The following is a 20,931-nucleotide window of genomic DNA, read 5'->3' on the forward strand; positions in this document are numbered from 1 at the left end:
CTTAAGAGACAGTTTGGGATGGCCAAGATCTCTGAAAAAACCCAAAAGAAAAGAAGTAGTAGCCAAGCTGATTGTAAACCACTTGGGACAAAACTGAATGCACACACAGAAAAAATCTGCAATGCCAGACAGCCAGTGCTTTTCTTTTGTTTTTTGTTTTTTTTTTTTTTAAAGTGAAAACCTTTTTGGGATTTACGCTTTGTTTTTTTTTTTTTTTTTTTCTTTGTGAAAATACATTTTGAAGACAGAAAATTTTCAACTATTTATAAAATAAAAAGTATTTTATAGTCGAGTCGAAGCACGTGAAATTTATTTAGTATAAATCTTTATCACTTTAGATGTTGTGACTAGTACCTTGGAATTACATCCTCAGTATATAATTAGATCATTAACAATTTGTGTTATAGTCTTAAAAATGTAGTATTTATGTCTTTTGAAACACATTTCTGCAATATATAGGACTATGATAACTATTTTACAGGGTTTTTTTTTTTTTACTTGTTTTCTTATCTCACTCTGGGTTCTTTTTTATTACACAGAAATCTGTTGGTGAAAAAGGAATTGATGTGATCATTGAAATGTTAGCTAATGTAAATCTTAATAATGATTTGAATCTTCTGTCACGTGGAGGACGAGTAATAGTAAGTATTTTGGTTTCTTTTTACCACTTTGAAGTTTTACCATAATTTAATACTATTTTACAGTAATCTTTAACTATAGACGTGTTATTCTTCATAATAGGTTGTTGGCAGCAGAGGTCCTATTGAAATAAACCCACGGGACACCATGACAAAGGAATCTAGCATAATTGGGGTTGCTCTCTACTCATCAACTAAGGTAGGAAAAGAAGTGATTCTGATCTTGGTAACTTAAACACTGAGACAATTTGCCTAGTCAGACAGACTGAAAGTTTAAGCAGATGTTAAACTTAGTTATCTGACTACATGAGTATGTTAAGTATTAGTCACTATAAGATAACCAGGGTGACAATGTGATTTATTTTCCAAGTCAAGACACTTTTGAGAGAGAAAAGACATACTATTAGTAATTACTTTAGGACAGTAGGTATTTTGTGAACTGACCCTGTCTCAGACAAATTGGGCTTATGGTTATTCTATATAGAACTACTTTTTCTGTAGTTCTGGACAAGTCGACAAAAGCCACATATTTGTCAGAAACCGTTTATGTTCTAACTCTTAGAATCTGAAAATTTCTAGTGCTTCTGAAACTTAGGTCGTATGTTCTTCTACAGACATACCTTTTTCTTTCACTTAGGAGGAATTTAGGCAATATGCAGCGGCCCTTCAAGCTGGAATGGAAATTGGTTGGCTGAAACCTGTAATAGGTTCTCAGTATTCATTGGAGAAGGTGGCCCAGGCTCATGAAAATATCATCCATAGCAGTGGGGCTACTGGGAAAATGATTCTTCTCTTAGAATGATTAAGTCTTTCATGTATTTCTTGTGCAATTAGAAGTTTCCTGCCCCAGTTTTATTTATACTACTTCTGCTAAAATAGTGAGTTTCTTATATCGAAAAACAAGATTTAGCTTTAGAGATCTGGAATAAATTGGAGTACAATTTATTTTATAGTTCACAATATGCTTTATGCCTCCCACCGAGCTCTAATCAAGGAGTCATCATAGTAGGAAGTAGAATGTTAGTAACCATTTGGCATTGGGTACATTACAGAAATTCCTAGTACTTGATCATTAATTCCATACCTTGGACTAAAGCAAGCTAATTCAAAGTAAGACTGCGTGATTTCCAAGCCTATTTGTGCTTGTAAAGGATCTTCAGTATATGTTCAGCCCAGAACTCTATTGGACTCTGAAGATTTTCTAAACTAAACAAGACCCCTTTTCCAAACTAATCTCATTGGCAAGATAAACAATGTCCACAGAAATTTGTTTTTTAAAAAATAGTTTTCCAATATTTCCCCAAATATTAGAACATTCACTGTGTTAATGGTTGGTTACTAATTATCCATATATTCTGTGAAGATAGCAGCCTTATCTTTGTTATAATGTGATAGTAGGTCCGTAGTCTCTCCAGATAGATACTTCTTGATGATTTGATTTTCAAAGTAAATTTAGAATTATCTGTGTGATGGGAGTCATATATTTTTCTTTAAATTACTAAACAAATTTGACATATTAAGAGTGGGCGGCTTTTGTTTTCATAGCATGGTAACTTGCAGTGGAAAGAATAGAAATAATATTGTAGAAAAATAAAAACTGTTTATCTATTTCATCTTTATATAATACTTGCCTTACATCACATCTCTTACATAGTTCCTAATGATTAATTCCTAACAGTGTTCTGTGTTGGAAGTCTTTATCTATACTAAATAAATGCCATCAATGTTATGTGCAAGGAAATGAGGTTTGATTGTTATTTTTGTCCTGTTTTTCTTTATATGAGCACAGCCTCCTATATATGTACAAACACACATGCGTATGTATAAAGAGATTTAAGGAATTTTCTCATGCAGCTATGGGGACTGATAAGTCTAAATCTATAGGGTAGGCCAACAGAGTTTCTATATTGCTGAATTCTTTCTCTGGGAAACCTCAGTTTTTGTTCTTAAGACTTTTGACGGATTGCATGCAGCCCATCTGCGTTATGAGGGTAATCTACCTAGAGTCATGTGGTGACTTTTTGTAAGCACATAAATAAAACATGGTGACATTACATTGATACGTAAAACCAATCATCACAAGGGAGTGACATAAGAACACAGATGAAGGGCACTTAATGTAGCATGAGATTTCTAGTTACACATTTAATATTTTTGATGCATTTGTTACCTGCCTCTATCCAGAGTAGCTTTGGCCATAGAAGTACAAAACTTGGGTGCTTCTAAAAGGGGGGGTGGAGGAGTAGCATTTCAATTTTTTTCTTAATTTTTTAATGTTTAGTTTTTGAGAGACAGAGTGTGAGCAGGGTAAGAGCAGAGAGAAAAAAAGGGAGACACAGAATCCGAAGCAGGCTCCAGGCTCCGAGCTGTCAGCACAGAGCTTGACACGGAGCTTGAACCCACAGACCATGAGATAATGACTTGAGCCAAAGTCAGATGTTTAACTGACTGAGCTACCCAGGTGCCCCAAGAGGTAGCTCAGCTTTACTCAGGCAAGAAATTCTATGTGCCAAGGGGCTTCCACAATTCATGGTGTAAAGAGCTTTTTTTCTGTGCAAGATAACACTAAAGAATAGCAAAACCTATCAGGTTGCTTTGACCTGGCTCTCTCTGCCTCCTCAACCACGTCTCATAGATGGGAAAACACCTCAGATCAATCCTTAATTCTTTTTCCAACACTACCATTTTTTAGCATGGTGATTTTTTAAAAATACGTCATTTGAAAATTGTCATAGGACAGTTTCACTATAGGGCTTTAGGAATAGCTCATATTTGGGGAACTTCCTATATCCAAGAAGAGAGCCCAGAAATGTTATATCATAAAAAGTGATCTAGATTCACTTTGGTGAGTGAGTCAGACTGTTAGGTGTTGATGAAGACAGTCTATGTATACTCTTTAAGAGTGAGTCTAGGGGCACCTGGATGGCTCAGTTGGTTAAGCTTCTGACTCTTGATTTCGGGTCAGGTCATGGTCTCAAGGTCATAAGATTGAGCCCACACCTGCTTAAGATTCTCTCTGCCCCTCCCCCACTCACGCACCCACACTCTCCCTTTCTCTCAAAAAAAAAGAAAAGTGAACCTAAATCAAATCACAAACCTGCTGTGTGATACAGATGCTTGTTAAACATGTTAAACATGCCAGAGATTGGTGATCCCTGGTTATCCTTTCCCAGCTTCATGCAAAAATTCGCACAAAGATTATAACAGTACTAGAAACTAAAGAAGAAACCCTGTGCCAGAATCCACTGGGAATTTATAGTAACTCCAGTGTCCGTCATTTGATTCATTGACCCAAATTAGCTGGAGAGAAGTTAGTAAAAAGCTGCCTCAAACTCAGGGCACAGGAGCTACACTACCTAGAAAATCAAGTCCCTGCTGCCCAGACATCATCTGAGCTAGCTAGAATTGAGATCTATGCCCACCCCCTCAGTAGTCCCCTGCCCCTTTCTTTCACCTGCATGATAGAAACTACAGATTTCAGTTTGGGGTACACCTGCAGACTCAGGAGTGAGGGGGACTTTGCGCCCCTGAGTGTACAGTCACCACAGAGAAAATCTTGCTAATGGGTGGAGGGTGGAGAATCCCTAGATTGTAACAAATGCTGGAAGGTGTATAACCCTTGGACAGAGAACATTTGTCTGACTTGAGCAATGGCAAATTATCTAAGAATTGGAGCAGAAGATGCTCCTGCATTAGTGCAGCAGGCAGTGGAATTGACTCAAGGTATTTTTGAGGCCACCTCATTCCAGGTATAGATCTGAAAGGAACTGAACTCCCCTATGAACAGACGCAAGGGCATGTGAAACTAACTGTCTGGTAGTGTTGTTAAAAGCATGGGTTGTGGAGGCAGATGACCTGGCTTTAAATCCTGGCTTTCCTACTGACCAGCTGTAGAGTCCTGGGCAAATTAACTAGTCATTCAGTTTCAGTTTCCTCACACATAACACAGGAGTAATATCTACCTTAGCATTTGTAGAAAGTTAACAAGTTCAAGTCTGTGAAGTACTTAGTGCTCTGTCTTGCATAAAGAAGTGTTTAAACAAATAGTCTTTCATTTTTATTAGGCATAAAGAAGGAGTAAGTTGAAATAGAGGAGGAATGAAAGGGAAGCATCCTGAAATATGAAAAAATAAAATAAAAGCAAACCCCCAAAGCAAATTCCCATACAAGGAATAAATCAGCATAACTGACGCTACTGAACTTCAATGGTCATATGGGTAAATTTGATCACTCTAAAAATGTGGAGAAAGAGATGAGAAAAAAAAAGATATAGCAAACAAAAGAAAGAAAAATACGAGTTTTGAATTATAGTGTGCCACCCCAAAGAAAACAGAAAGATCAAAGTAATATTTTCCTAAACTAACCAAAAGAGCTAAGTTTATTTAATGATAGTTTTTATTAGATCTATGCCAAATTAATAAAAACTACTCGTTTTTTTTTAAGTGTTTATTCATTTCTGAAAGACAGAGACAGAGCACAAGCAGGGGTGGGGCAGAGAGAGAGAGGGGGACACAGAATCCGACGCAGGCTCGAGGCTCTGAGCTGTCAGCACAGAGCCTGACACGGGGCTTGAACTCACGAACCACGAGATCATGACCTGAGCCGAAGTCAGACGCTCAACTGACTGAGCCACCCAGGTGCCCTTAAAAACTACTAGTAATAAAATATATCCTTTAAAAATTTTTTTTATTTAAAAAAAATTTTTTTTTAACGTTTATTTATTTTTGAGACAGAGACCATGAACAGGGGAAGGTCAGAGAGAGGGAGACACAGAATCTGAAACAGGCTCCAGGCTCTGAGCTGTCAGCACAGAGCCCGACGCAGGGCTCGAACTCACGGACCGCGAGAGCATGACCTGAGCCGAAGTCGGCTGCTTAACCGACTGAGCCACCCAGGCGCCCCTATCCTTTAAAATTTTTAGAAGTCACACATACAGATATTAGAAGGGAGCATACAGAAGAATCATTATTTACAGTTATATTATCCAAACCCTGGAGAATATAAGAGAATAAATGGAAAGAGTTCAAACTTAATGAGTTCAAAAAGGTAGCTAATTGCATAATAAATATACAGAAATTGGGGTGCCTGGGTGGCTCAGTCGGTTAAGTGTCTGACTTCGGCTCAGGTCATGATCTTGCAGTCTGTGAGTTCAAGCCCTGTGTCAGGCTCTGTGCTGACAGCTCAGAGCCTGGAGCCTGTTTCAGATTCTGTGTCTCCCTCTCTCTCTGACCCTCCCCCATTCATACTCTCTCTCTCTCTCTGTCTCAAAAATAAATAAATGTTAAAAAATTAAAAAAATAATAAATAAATCTACAAAAATTAATATAAACCTGATCAATCAGAAAATATATTGGAGAAAGATCTATTAGCAATAGAAATACTACTTAAATTTAAAAAGCAGTGAAATATAAGTGGCCAAATTTACAAGAAACATACAGGACCCTTAAAAAGAGAACTACAGAACTCCTGGAGGACATAATGGAATACTTAAAGATTTCTTGATCAGATTCATGTACAGATTTTCCTCTTGTACTCTGGAAATTCAACGTAATTCATACCAAAATCTCAATAGGACTTTTTAGAACCTTGAAAAAATGTTTCCAAAGCTTTTTTTGTGGGGAAAAAAAATAGGCAGATAGCCAGACACATTAAAAAAATACTTAAAAAGTTGGAACGAGGGGCGCCTGGGTGGCGCAGTCGGTTAAGCGTCCGACTTCAGCCAGGTCACGATCTCGCGGTCCGTGAGTTCGAGCCCCGCATCAGGCTCTGGGCTGATGGCTCGGAGCCTGGAGCCTGTTTCCGATTCTGTGTCTCCCTCTCTCTCTGCCCCTCCCCTGTTCATGCTCTGTCTCTCTCTGTCCCAAAAATAAATAAAAAACGTTGAAAAAAAAAAAAAAAAGTTGGAACGAGTGCCAGCAGATATGAAAATTTTTTTCCCAAGTTAGAGTTACTAAAATATTAGTCCAAGATCAGTGGAACAAAAGAGAGTCTAGAAATGTTTCTCACTTTTGTGGTTGACAATAGGCTTTGAGATGGTTCAAAAACTTGAATATAATAAATAAAATTATATACAACAAACAGATGGTAGAGTATTTTTTTTATAATCTTGAGAGGTGAACATCCCCTTACACCATTACTCAGAAGCCCAAACTATCAAAGAACAAAATAGGAAAAGTAGAAAAAAATCCATAATAACACATAAAGATGAATCATCTTAAAAAAATTCTATATTAAATGATGAACACCCTCGAAGAGAATGAAAATGAGTGGATAACCCATTCAACAATAGATGCATATGGCAGCAAACCTAGAGAAAGAGTTGTTCACCCTCATTAGTAACTCAAGAAATGGGCACTCATGGACTATGGATGGAAGTATGAAATTGCTTTTGTTCTGGACAGCAGGTAGGTAATGTCCTTAAGTTTAAAATGTGGATCCTCTTTGACCCACTAATTCCACTGCAGGAATTTATCCTAACGAGATAGACATGTCTATAGAGGCATATGTCAAGGTTGTTTTCACTGCAGCATAGCTAATTATAACAAAATATTGGAGACAACCCAGATTTTCATCAGTTAAGTCATTAAAAAGCTAATATATTTGTATAGCACAATACAATGTAGCTATTATAATGATCAGGTAGATCTTTAGCTATTAGCATGGAAAGATAGATGTTCAGGACACAGTATTAGGAATATTAAGTTTAAAGAGCAAATACAAAATATGTATAATTCCAGTTCTATTTCACTGCAGTTAATTATGCATTTCAAGAGATGTCTGTTAGATACTTATCAGAAGGTTCTGATTTAGTGGTGGAGTTATAAAGATTTTCCCCCAACACTTTTATTTTTTCAACATTTTCAAATATTTTTGAACGAAAGTTATTTCTGACAAACCAACAGCTAAATTTTATTTAAGAGAAATTCTTCCTTATATAATAAATATTAGGTTCTAAAGAGTTTAATATAAAAACACCAAAACAAATGACTAAGTTTCAGAGTACAAGTATGTATCTTACCATGAACCATCTGTAATTGTATGCCTGCACATTCAGAATTCGTTTTTATCTGTGTTGGTAATTTATGATTTATTCTTATGACATGCTTGTTAAAAAATTATTGCAGTGCATTTGTGTTAAATTTGCACTAAGTGGATTGTAATGATTTACTTATTTTATTCTTGTTTTTGAGATAATAAGTTGTCCTCAGAAAATAGTCCATTTCGTTTTGAAAAGATAAAATATTCTTCAGATGAGAACTATCTGATCTTGGGAAAGCTTTGTATGTACATTTTTAGTAATGAACTCTCAGATTTAAATTAGGGTTAATAAAAAAAAACAAGAATAACTTAGGCTTATCAATTTGTCTTGGATGTTTATTTTGATTGCAACATCACATTTGAAATCCAATTGTAAGCATCAGTTGTAATCAAAGCATTTTTAGTAGGTGTGACAAATGCATTGTAACAAAATTGTACCCATGTATTATTTGGTGAAATATTATTTTGCTTAGGAATTAACACTGTAATTCTGTTTCACAGTGTATCCATACAATTTGGGTTTTTACATGTCTTGCAGTTTCTTTTATCCTAAAGTAGGTTTGAGTTTATTAGCTGGCTTCACATAGTCTTGTTTATAGACATATCACTATAGCTTCTAAGTGCTTCTCAGATTATGTTCCTTTTTATGTCTATCAAACTACATTTCCACATAAATGAAAACTCTTAAGTTGCTAGAATTCTTTGCCTCTTTATCGTCAGCCTGCTGGCTAACTAAATGAGGAGCACTGTTTTTCAGTTTTGTTCCACCCAGTGGTAGGCAATTTATCTGGAATTTTTATTTCACAATGAAGAAAACATTAAGCTATTTATACTTACAAGTTTATTTGTATCCTTTGTCTTCATCTCTTTCATTGGAAGTGATGACCATTCTGTTTATTAAGCATTAATTTCTCCATCTTTTCTCTGAATCCTTTTGCTCTGACCTCTTCATGAACCTTGCTCTGTCGAATATTCCTGAATCCTGTTGCTTCATCATCTCCCTAAGTATATAAACACCCCAGGTTCTTTCCTATCCTGACTTCCAGAACAACATTCTCCTGATACCCTTGGTTTCTTTTCAGTTTCCTTTGTAAACATCTCTTCTTCCATTCACCTTTTAAATGTTGGCATGCTTTACTTTGAGACTTTTTTTCTCTGTACATTCCTCTTGACTTGCATCAGAGCCCAGGCATCAGTATCACCTTTGTGCACTCAAACCTTTATCTCTAGCCTCTTCTAAGATCCATAGGATGAACCATCCACTGGACAGTGCTTGGATGTTCCACAGATATCTCAAAATCAATATGTCCAGAATTGGATTCTTCCCAATCTCAAACCTGTTCCTCTTCTTGCATGTCCTAACTCAGTGAATGAAGACAGCTTGTACCTGGCTACCCAAGTCTAGCAGTCGTTTCCAATTCTTCCCCCTCCTTTGTCCTCAGTACTGCATCCTATGGGCCAGGAACCTGAATGGCTTCCATTCTTTGTACCTACAGAACCTGGTCTTAGCTCTCGTTGCTTCCTGCTTGACTTTCTATCATGGCATTCTCACTGGCTGCTTGGCCTTTATTCTGGCCCTACTTTGAATCCATTGGCCACACAGTACTAGAGTGATCTTTGTGAAATGTCTCATTAAAATCTTTTAATGTTGTTTCAGGAAAAACAAAACAAAACAAAACAAAAAAAACAAACAAAAAACCTCTTTACCTTCTCACAAATGCACTCCCTCTTTAGCCTCTACCCTCACTATCTCTCCATCCTACCAATCTGCTTGTCCTTCCTTAAATGCATCATACTCTTTTGTATCTCTCTTCTGACATGCTTTCTTCCATGTCTCCACCTACGTAAATCTTATTCATCCTTCAAAACTCCGCCAACATGACTGTTCTGAGCACCTCCTTTCCACCTCGCTGGTGAAGGAGGGATGCCTCCACCCGAAATAGTGTGAGAAGGCCAAACACGCAACACCCAACACTGGCCAGGTGAGGTTGGCAAGAGTTACTTGTCATATACACCCACAGCCCAGGGAAAAGGGCACTGAATGCCAGAGAGGGCCACATGGGTAGTTGTACTTGGGAGCCAAATGAATCAAAAGGCACTTTGGGAGGTCGGCTTTGTAGTAACAAGAGGGTAGGGTACCCCCTGGCTCCCACTGGGGAATGTGATGGGTTTGAAGAGTTTTACAGGCTGGCAGAGAGGTCCAGCTCATTTTGCTGAGGACAGGACGGGTCACAACCAGCCCAGCTGACAGAGGAACAAGGGTGGGGAGCCTTTCCCACCAGGTCAGGGACATTTCTGGCAAGAGTAGGGGAACTCACAGCTAAGCCTTCAGGGCCCTGTGAGTCTCAAAGATGTGAAGGCAGCACATGGAATCTGAAGCCCTACTAAATACGATAGCATTCTGCAGACAATCTTCCTTGACCACCCCTAATCGGAGTTAAGCACCCTTCCACTCTGTTCCTGAAATAAACCTGAACACTTGCCACCCTGCCTAGGGTAGTCATTTCTTTTTGGAAGAAGGTGAGTACACACACACACACACACACACACACACACACACACACAGATGCCTCATATAAACATGGTAACAAAAAAGCACACCTTACACCATTGCAGTTTACTATTGATGTGTCTGCTTTCCTGACGAGAATGGCATATATTTCTTGAGTGAAGGGACTCTGTCTTTTATTTCCTAAATCTGTCTCTGTACCTCACTGGTAAGCAAACATTTATTGAATAAGTTAATAAATATTTATTATGCACTGATTTGTGGAATGTGCCTTAACTTCTGCATGAAATTATGTTCATAATGCATTTTTCAGATGTAAATTCCAAACACTATGGTTTGACCAAGGAATGGGGAATTTGCAGCCAGTGGGATCCTAGCACTGTGCCTGTTTTTCCTAGAGGCATGTCAGAGGCTGACTGGAGGACAGGGGTACACAGAAGAAAAGCAGCAGCCATAGGACCAGGGAAAGAGCCATGATCTAGACAGCTCTGGATCCCCTAGAAATACTTGGGGAAGATTTTTCAGGGAGCTGGATGCCCTAGGCCAGACACTGGACTCACTTGAAATAATAGGATTTGTGTTATTACTATTATTGTGGCCTCACTTCCAGCCCCTGGGGTGGCGAGGACTGGGAAGATTTAATTTAACACGCCTTTCTAAAGTGACTAGACAGTGAAGAAATCAGTTTCCAAAGCAGAGGTAGTTTAAAGTCCTTTAAAACATTTTTAAATATACCTGTTCTTTGACTGCATTCAGTCCTTCCACTCATTTGATCCCTCATTGCTCTTCAGTGGGTTAGCCATAACCAGCCCTCGCATTCCACCAGGCCTAGGTGGTGACTGGAATACCCTCAACTAGTACGGACACCATCCATCTACAGAATCACTCAATGAAACCTAGCCCTGCATCAAACCTGTAGTCAACCTCCAGTTTCCAGTCTTACTTTCACCATGTCATCTGCCCACTGAGGCTCTAGCCAATCAAATGAAACATGTGCCGCTGAGCTGCCCTCTCTCACTTGCCCTTCAAACCCAGAACTTTCCCGCCTGTACTCCTGTTCATGCCATTTATGTCCCGTTATTGCCCTTTCTCCATATATATTCAGGAATTAAGCATTTGATTAATCACAAGATGATCTCACTATATCCCTGTGTGCAGTGTTTGGAAGATGAGCAAGGCATTTTTCCCTCTGGACGGTAGATAGAATGTGGGAGCAGCTACTAATCAGATATCACTGAAACTTAATGAAAGCAAATTGCTGTAAACCACAAGCTAGGGAAGAGCATGGAATAGCTGAAGCTTAGTAGGATAAGCAGTTGCTAATCAGGAGGAGTGAATGTTTTTATCTTTTGATTTAACTTTTTTGCACTAGAACTTAAGTTTCTTGAGGTGAGGAATAAAACCTAATAGCGCTGTAGAGGGCAGGCATTCAAGTGTTTGGGGAGTGAAGGATTATAATGGCCAGTTAGGTTTTTCCTACCTGCAAGCTTTGCTATATCAAGTTGTATTTATAGCTCCACTTATATTTATTATGAATATATGTTTTTAAGGCTTTTTGTTTTGTTTCTTCCATAAAGACAACTTTTTTCTTTCTTTACCTGTCTATTTTGGGTATGCCTTACATAGATTAAGAGAAAACAAGGATTTGGAAAGCAGAGTATGCCTTTTATTACAATTTCTTTTTACATAACCTTTTTTTAAAAATTTTTAACGTTTATTTATTTCTGAGAGACAGAGAGCACGAGCTGGGGAGGGGCGGAGAGAGAGGGAGACACAGAATCCGAAGTAGGCCCCAGGCTCTGAGCTGTCAGCACAGAGCCCAACACAGGGCTTGAACTCACAGAGTGTGAGATCATGACCTGAGCTGAAGTCAGTCGCTTAATCAACTGAGCCACCCAGGGGCCCCTTTTTATATAACCTTTTTGAACTAGATTCAGGTAACTGCCTAGCTCTCCTATCAGAGTAGAAGGGGGCTCTGCAAAATTCGCAAAAGAGAATTTTAGAAAATAAAATATTGTAAATTGATCCATTACGATTTTTCAGTTTTCTCAAGTACATTGCAAAGTAGGAAGAAAAGACAGGATGAGGGCAATGTGGTACTCTAACAACCAGACCATAATAACCTTAGTTAGGTTTAGTGTACTCTATATTTTTTCTCTGGACAGGTACAAAGGAGGTTCAAGTGGACAGATGGATCTTTTGCTCCCAGTAATCCTGGTCAGTGTTTATCTAAACTCTCTGAAGCATATGAAGCCTCAGGTATGCAACATAACCCTGCACAACCACAAACAAGGGGGAGGCACATCTCCCAGAAACAATACTTGCTTATCAAGTATTATTACAAATAATGCTATATCTCAAGTATTACACACACACACACACACACACACACACACACACGATGTATATTACATATATATTTAATTTGAAGTTGAAACTGTATTGCAATTTACATATATATATATATGCACACACACATATAACACACATATATATACATATATATATTTAATTTGAAGTTTAAGCTGTATTATGGTTTACATACCACAGAGGTATGTAAACATGTTGGTACATTAACTGTGAATTGCAGATTTAACACTTGGATCAAGTATGAAAAATTTGGCTTTGTATACTGTCAAAGCTCAGCTCTGGGTACCTGCCATCTTGCTTCAAAGAAAATCTCACTCTGGATGGTTAAGAGGAAAAAAATGGAATTTTGAAGAAAATAAAAGTAAAACCGATGAATTAAAACATTCATTTTCCTTTATTATTTTACTTGAATGAAACAAGCATCCAGACGTCATAACCTTACTTAATTTTAGCTTGAAAAACCTGTAACTGTCTAATTTTTAAACTTCTATTCTAAATATAGAAAGTATATAACACAGGTAAGTATTAATTTTTAGATGTCAATTCAACTTAGTAGGAAAAAAGCAATTGATGTGCTTCAGTAATAACTTCCATTTGTTTTTAACTTGTTTTATTAAGGCTTGCAATTCTATTTAATTGGCATGTAATTTAATTGCCACATAAGTTATTTAATTATATGCTATAAATGGAAAATGTTGTTTATAGGCGATCATATCTCTTTTGTTAAAATCTGGAATACTGGATCTTCCTCAGTCTTGTGTTTATATTATTCTTTCCTGCTGATTATTTGCATTGCATGATTGAGTTATATCACATATTAAATTGATTTTGCTATTGTTTATAATGGGGTGTGTATGTGTGTGTTTGTATTTTTTATATTTCAGTAATTCAGAGAGCCAAAATTTAACCTTCTGTATTAATGAAAACAAAGGTCCAGAAGTTTCTTTATGGAAAGTACAATGTTGTGATACTCCACACAGGCTGTCCATCCAGCTCAGCGTGCTCTCCCCTCCACCCTGCCCAATTCTGGCCCATTACTTTGAAGGTTTACCTTAGGTGTTACTTCTGCTTGGAAGGCTGTTCTGAGCTCACTCATAGGTTAGATGGTTCTTCTCTGAGTTTCTTTAGCAGAATAACTATAATACAGAGTTAGACCTAGACCTGGTCTAGTCTTGAGATTTTCCCTGTTCTTTTCGAGTTTTTGTCGCTTTGTCTTTCTTTCCCACTCAGAGAGTCCCCTTTAATATTTCTCGCAGGGCTGGTTTAGTTACACCTAGCCTCGGCTTTTTTTTTTTTCATGTTTATTTATTTATTTTGAGAGAGAGAGAGATAGAGAGCAAGCAGGGGAGTGGCAGAGAGAGAGAGTGGGAGAAAGAGAATCCCAAGCAGGCTCTGCACTGTCAGTGTAGAGCGCCATACAGGGCTTGCACATAAACCTTGAGATCATGACCTGAGCCCAAACCAAGAATCGGATGCTTAACCCGACTGAGCCACTTAGGCCCCCAGACCTGGTCTAGTCTTAATCTTTCACTAGTGTGGCAACCTTGGGCCTTGGTAAGCCTCAAGCTTCATGGTTGTAAATCGGGGATAATGGTGACCGGCTGTTCTAAAAAATATAATAGATACATCTTTCTATGCCTTTGCACAATGCTTGGCACATAAAAAGCCTGTGAAGAAACTCTGCTCTCTTCTATTAAGTACTCAATAAAGTACATGTTGAATGAACAGGTGCATTACAGCTAATCTGTTTCTTTTTCCAGCTTTATTGAAGTATAATTGACTACAATTATCAACTGACTTGTCCGACCCCCACTGCTCTGTTTATCCAGGGATCCATGGGTGGTCTTTTGTCTCATAAAAGCTAGAGAATAGTACCTGCCACAGAGTAAGTGGTTGGTAAATTGATTGAAAACCTCTAGCTTGCCCATCTAACTAAAAACTTAATAAATATTTCAAACAAACATCATCCATTTGACAAATATTTGTTAAGCACCTACTCTGAACCAGACATTGTTCTATGCCCTGATTAAACGTCGGTGACAGTCTGTGGTTTTATAACATTTGAATTTTAGTGGAGAGAGGCAATGATACACAAATAGATTAATTACGTAGAACGTGGAGTGGTGATAAGAGCCATACAGAGAAATAAAGCAGAGTAAGGGGCAAGAGAATGTTGAGAGCAGGTGCTATTTTATGTAGTGTGGTCAGGGAAACCTTCCTATGAAGGTGATATTTGAACAGAGGACCTAAAGGAAATGAGAGACTGAGTCATGCAAGTAGATATCTGAACAGAGCTTTCCAGACAGAAGGAATAGTGAGTGCAAAAACCCTGAGGAAGGAGCATCTCTGTAGTGTTTCAGGATGATGAAGGTGCCCTGACCCGGGTGGAATGAGGGAGTGGGAGAGTAACAGAAGATGACATCAGTGAGGTAACATGGAGCCTTGCACATCAGTGGAAATATTTAGATTTTAAATGTGAGTTAGATGGATAAATGTATCCATTAGCATTTGGATACAGAAGTAAAAGCACTCTGGTATGTAAAGCAGGACGTGGTTTATACAGGGAATAAGTGCACGCCCTTGTCTGATACTCAGTGGACACGATATATTCCTTAGATTTATTTTGATGGCAAGGGAAATCATAGCCTCTCTCGCATTGTATGTAATTTCAATTTATAATTATAGCTGTTCATCTAAAAATTTCAAACCTTCCTCTGAAAACACATTATAGTGATCCAAATTTCCCAAGGCCCTGGGTGTGTTGTTTTTTTATGGGAGTATTTAAGCACTGTTGATACAAATTGGTGTCTCTGGGCCCTTGTTTCCAAATTGCATTCATTAAATGTTTTCAGGTGCGATCAATATTTTTTTGAAAGTCTCCAAATTTAGTTTGTAAAATTGCATGCTTGGATTGTGGAGCAATTATGCTCTCATGTGATGAGAAATATTTTTAACTCTTTCCTAAGACCACATACAAAGAGAAGTAAGACGTCTACATTCATAGGAGGGGCTTTCCTCTCTTTGTTTAAGGAAAAGAAATGTTCCTTTTACTTGGGGCATGAGATATAATCCTTCTTTTTTCTCAGAGCCCACGTTTAAACGTGTTCTAATACCGGCTGCCACTCTTTCCTAAAACACTTTCTACTGCACCCGTTCCCTGCGCAGTTCAGGTTCTCATCGCTTTGAACAGCTTCCTATTTTACAAGGACTTGAGTCCTCCTCCCTTCCCTCCACCCTGGAGCCAGGCTGATTTTAGTAGTGGAAAAATCTGACCGAATCACTGTCACGGTTACATCTTCCAGTGGGTCCCTGAAGCCTTGATCGTGAAACCCACACTTCTTAAACTAAGCTTCCAAAGCTCTTCTGAGTTGAGGCTCTCTCTGTGCTTTAGCCCCATCTCTCTCCATGCTCTGTCTTCTCCAGGCACCTGAAATAAGTTCTGGTCAGTAAACCCGCATTCTCAGCCTCTCAGCCTTGCCCACGTGCTGTCCCCTTAGTTTCCAGTGTGTGGCACTTTCCTCACTATATACCCACCTCCTACCTCGTTGCTTCACAAAAATGGCTCATCCTTCAAGACTTAAGCAGCACCACCTCTGTGAGGCTGTCCTTGATCCATAAGGACTGGCTGGCCCTGTGGGCCCCTGTAGCATCTTATGAAACACCCAACCTAACTAGACTGCCAACATACTTGATTGTCATCTCTGTAGGTAGGAGTGTAGATAAGAGATATTTCTTCCCCAAGAGGTGGTTAGACTGTTGAATGTGTCAGTATCTCTGGTAACTTGCAGGAGAGCCTGAGATATGCTGGGTGTTCACAAAAGATGGGTTTGCTGGAATAAAAGCTATCCGGGAGGACCCTTGTCAGAATTAGTTTTTGCTGCTGTTGACAAATGCAGTTTGTTCCTCACCAGAAGGTGTCACACTAACTCTACGTTTTCAGCGCAGTTTTTGGCTTTCCAGCTTTGCTCTAACATATTAATTGGGTTGTTATGGGAAGGAGATGATAATTTAGGCAGTGTTTACAGAATAAAACTGATTTAACCTTCAGTTTTTCTGCGAACATTTTTCCCCCAAACCTAGCGTTCCAACTGAAATTGCCAAAGTAAAAAGGAAGACTTCAAATTTAAAAAATGATTAGAGTGAAATAAAAATTCAAGATAGGGCATCAAGTGAAGAACACAGGAAAAATGTGAAGCACAAAATCAACACCTCGGAATGGTAATGGCCCAGTAATAGCTATAGCTACACAAGTGTTTCTTTCCATCTCAAGCAAAACGCAAATTGTGTTTGGTATTTGAGCAAAAGTGCTGAAAGGAAAAACAAGGGCTGGAATGAAATGTGCCTTGTTTGTAGAGTTTCTTTAACTTTGAAGAGCTCAAGATCCTGTGTAAAGAACTCTTAATCATGGATCCGTGAACATCATACTTGTAACACTTTTACAAACAGAACCAGAGGAAACTGAGAAGCAAACAAAAGGAAATGTGATGGCACCTGGGGGGCTCAGTCGGTTAAGCCTTTGACTTCAGCTCAGGTCATGATCTCATGGTCCATGAGTTCGAGCCCCGTGTCCTGCTCTGTGCTGACAGCTTGGAGCCTGGAGCCTGCTTTGGATTCTGTGTCTCCCTCTCTCTCTTTGCCCTCCCCTACTCCTGCTCTGTCTCTCTCTCTCTCTCTCTCTCTCTCATAAATAAACATTTAAAAATTAAAAAAAAAAAAAAGAAAGAAAAGGAAATGTGAGGAAATAAATGATAACATGATCCTTGAAGATATGAAGACATAAGTGAGGAAGAATTTTTTTTAAATAAAAAAAAAAGCGGCCAGGTACAATCACTGAGTACTTGCAGCTCAGAGCAATAAAGAGAAAGTTCTTGGAATTAGAAGATCCGGGTTATGGACTCTAAAATGTACTAGCTGTGTGCCCTAGGACCAATAGATCTGACCTTGTATCATCCGTGTTTCCAAACAAAAAATAAAGTGTTACCTCCAGTGTCACAAGTGTCAAGTAAGATAATGCATGTAAACATAAATCATGCTCTTTAAAATGCTACATTAACATAAAGTAGTCTTACAGGAGAAAAGTGAAGGCAAAATTTTTTTTTTTTTTTTTTGAGCATTTCCTGCAGCAGGTAAGTGCTGGGCACTTCACATAAAAACACCTTCAATTTCTTCCAGTTGGGTGAGATTCTCTCCCAGTCAATGAACTGCAGCCACCGCCCTCCTCTTTCCCATATCCCCTTTCTTTCTTGGCCCTATCACCATGTTCCAATAAATATCCCTTACATATAGAAAGTATGGATATTTCTAGCCGTCCCTAAACTTTGAAGGATCTTCACCAGGGGTGAGCTTTATCGCAACTTGTAGTTTTCAGCTTCCAGGTGCCTTGGGGTAGTGGTCAGTTAGAATTAGTGCTTCTGGGGAACCTCTGGATGTGTTTGCTAACAAATTCCTCATGGAAGCTTTTTTTGAAGGAAAAAGACGTGAAGGAATCTGCCATCAGATCAAGAATACATAGACCTTTTAGACCTCATGGGGTGAATAGATGAGACTGTTTTTCCCTGAAAAGGTTCCTTCTATTACAGGGTGAAACCAGTTGTTGTTGTTGTTTTTTGGTTTTTGTTTTAACATTTATTCATTTTTGAGAGACAGAGAGTGAGCTGGGGAGGGGCACAGAGAGAGAAGGAGACCCAGAATCTGAAGCAGGCTCCAGGCTCCGAGCTGTCAACACAGAGCCCGACAGAGGGCTCGAACCCGTGAACCGTGAGATCATGACCTGGGAAGATGACACTTTGAGACAGCAGGAATAACCTAGCCCTGGATGTGCTCTCAATCAATGTTTACGAAATAAATTAAGATTAGTTCCTATAGCTGACAATATTAGCAATCCATATTTCTAAGGTTATTGTTATCAATACATGAACAGAATTATAACTTGTTTAGTAGTTTGTGATTTCCATTCCAGGAATGATTGGATTTGGACAAGCAAAATATGTTTTCTTGCACATTCATAATTTTGGATGCACTGGGATCAAGGGGGTTATTATTCTAATGAACATCATGTGGGCTGGGTGAAGAAGTAGCCAAAAATAATGTAGTGAAAGTAAGGAAATTCCAAGATCTTACTCGGGTTAAGGTGTAGAAAGCAAACCGTGCAGCAGTGTGTGTCCTCAATGCAATCCTTCTATTTATCCTTAGCTTTTATAGAGATTATATTTGAGGTATTTGCTGCCAAAAGAAACCAAATAATGCAGGAAATTAAATTTTCATCCTAAAAACATTGTAGAAGTTTGGATTGGTATCACACACTGTTAGAATATTAGCAATCTATGCAATGGATCATAATTTCTATAGATTTTTTTGCGTACTTCTGCAGAATTTCATTATTTCCAAGACTGTTGAGCTGAAACTATTGCCAGTTAGTAAAAAGGCAGGGCAAATATTATGTCAGCTGATAGTTAGTAGATCTATTCCTTGATTAGTTTACCAGTGTTGCCATTTGATGTTTTCTGCAGAGTGGAATTAATGTTGTTCCAGGAGGTAATGGTAATGAACTTAAACTTCACATCCATAGTGGAGACTGGGCAGCAGGGCAGTCTTGCACTTTGGTCTTTATCTGTAATCAGATGCTTTAGCACCAGAAATCCTGTCTGTCAAGCTCCCCCCAAATAAGCTGGATTTATTAATACAGGTTGTTACTTCTTGTTCCAATAATGAGCTGCACCACTGGTGGCTGCTCGGAGAACCACAGAGAAGCAGAGGACCTGTCACTAGACAGCGGACTACATAGGCAATGGGAATTGGATATGGCTTTTAACTCCACGCCATTGATGGTAGGTTTTGGTTGCTCGCCTAATTTGCCTGGGGCAACTAAAAACATCACCTTAGCTTTATTCAGGCTAATTGTCATCCTGTATGGTGGTGCCAAACTTGAGAAATGATTGACGACTGGATATACGTCCTCAGGTATGTGACCTTCCAGCTCATACTCATTAGCACTCAGTCACTCAGGGTGGCCTGCCCCACAGACATTAGTGGAGGCCAGCCATCTGATGAGACCGAAGAGCTCCGGGGAGGAGCGGCAGCACTTTCTCACCCAGGTGTTCACAATGCTTGTTGCATCACTGACCAGCCCCGTACAGGAAAAGCTGGATGGCTTAGGGCCTCTCGATGACCTTGTTTGACACCCATTTGTGTGCAGGGGTGGTTCAGACCGGATGCCATCTGGCCTGATTTGGCCAGCCGTTTCATCATGCGGCTGTTCTCCACGTTGATGGATTTCCCTGAATAGCAGAGTGTGTCAGGCATTAGCTAAGTAAAACACAGTGCACAAACCCTGATGCCGCTCATCACATTTCTTCTCAATCTAGAAAATTATAAAGACTGCCTGTCTGTGACTTGCCTATAATTTTAGGAAACACACATGATTATAAAATACATTGCTATAATATCTATATATTACATCCATCACCTTTACAATCTATCTCAAACTCCGTTCTTTGTCCATTTATTCCTTTTAAACACATTCCCCCACACAGGGAAACCATCATTCTGTGCTGTCACTGTTTTGGTGCTTCTAGCGCTCTGCAGTTTAACCAAACTTCTACCAAAACTCAAATTTACATGAACAAGCTGTTGGAGCTTCCATCTAAAAACAGGGCTGAGTTGCCTGGGTGGCTCAGTCAATTAAGCATCCGACTTCAGCTCACGTCCTTGGGTTCGAGCCCTGCGTCAGGCTCTGTGCTGACAGCTCAGATCCTGGAGCCCATTTCAGATTCCGTGTCTCCGTCTCTCTCTGCCCCACTCCTGCTCACACTGTCTCTGTCTTCTTCAAAAATAAATAAACATGAAAAAAATAAATAAACACAGGACTGCTGTCAGATGCACCGTGTACTGAAGGATTATACCTTAATCAGGGAGAGAGGAAATTACACAGCAAAGAAGACTTTCCCTCCAGTGTGAGGGGAACAAAATCCAAGGAACGAAAGCATTCATGAGGTCTTCTGGTGGCCTCCCCATGTCTGTCTTTGCTGAACTTCTTAGATCTCTGCTCCTTCATAAGAATGCCTCTCTCTTTAAAAATGATTTTTCTCGGGGCGCCTGGGTGGCTCAGTCGGTTAAGCGGCCGACTTCGGCTCAGGTCATGATCTCAAGGTCTGTGAGTTAGAGCCCCGCGTCGGGCTCTGTGCTGACAGCTCAGAGCCTGGAGCCTGTTTCGGATTCTGTGTCTTCCTCTCTCTGCCCCTCCCCCGTTCATGCTCTGTCTCTCTCTGTCTCAAAAATAAATAAGCGTTTAAAAAAATAAAAAAAAAAAAGAACTAGAGAAAATATATTTAAAAATAAAAAAAAATAAAAATGATTTTTCTCTTAAGGTGCCTGGAT

General features: G+C 39.1%; 1 protein-coding gene across 3 annotated transcripts in view; it reads left to right on the forward strand.

Annotated features, from left to right (window-relative positions):
* CRYZ (crystallin zeta) overlaps positions 1–13,823 on the forward strand; it is a 36,983-nt gene extending 23,160 nt beyond the window's left edge. Inside the window, exons 7-10 of one of the 3 annotated variants that reach the window (XM_049617001.1) lie at positions 540–641; positions 742–837; positions 12,351–12,444; positions 12,776–13,823. In XM_049617001.1, the coding sequence (XP_049472958.1) occupies positions 540–641; positions 742–837; positions 12,351–12,444; positions 12,776–12,969 (486 nt within the window). In that variant the 3' untranslated portion in view covers positions 12,970–13,823. Of the gene's footprint in view, positions 1–539; positions 642–741; positions 838–1,275; positions 2,380–12,350 lie in introns of those variants that run through there. The other 2 variants (XM_049617002.1, XM_049617003.1) reach the window with 2 other exon arrangements.
* Positions 13,824–20,931: the final 7,108 nt, after the last annotated feature.

The sequence above is a fragment of the Panthera uncia genome, assembly GCF_023721935.1.
Source record: "Panthera uncia isolate 11264 chromosome C1 unlocalized genomic scaffold, Puncia_PCG_1.0 HiC_scaffold_4, whole genome shotgun sequence".
NCBI classification, from domain to species: domain Eukaryota; kingdom Metazoa; phylum Chordata; class Mammalia; order Carnivora; family Felidae; genus Panthera; species Panthera uncia.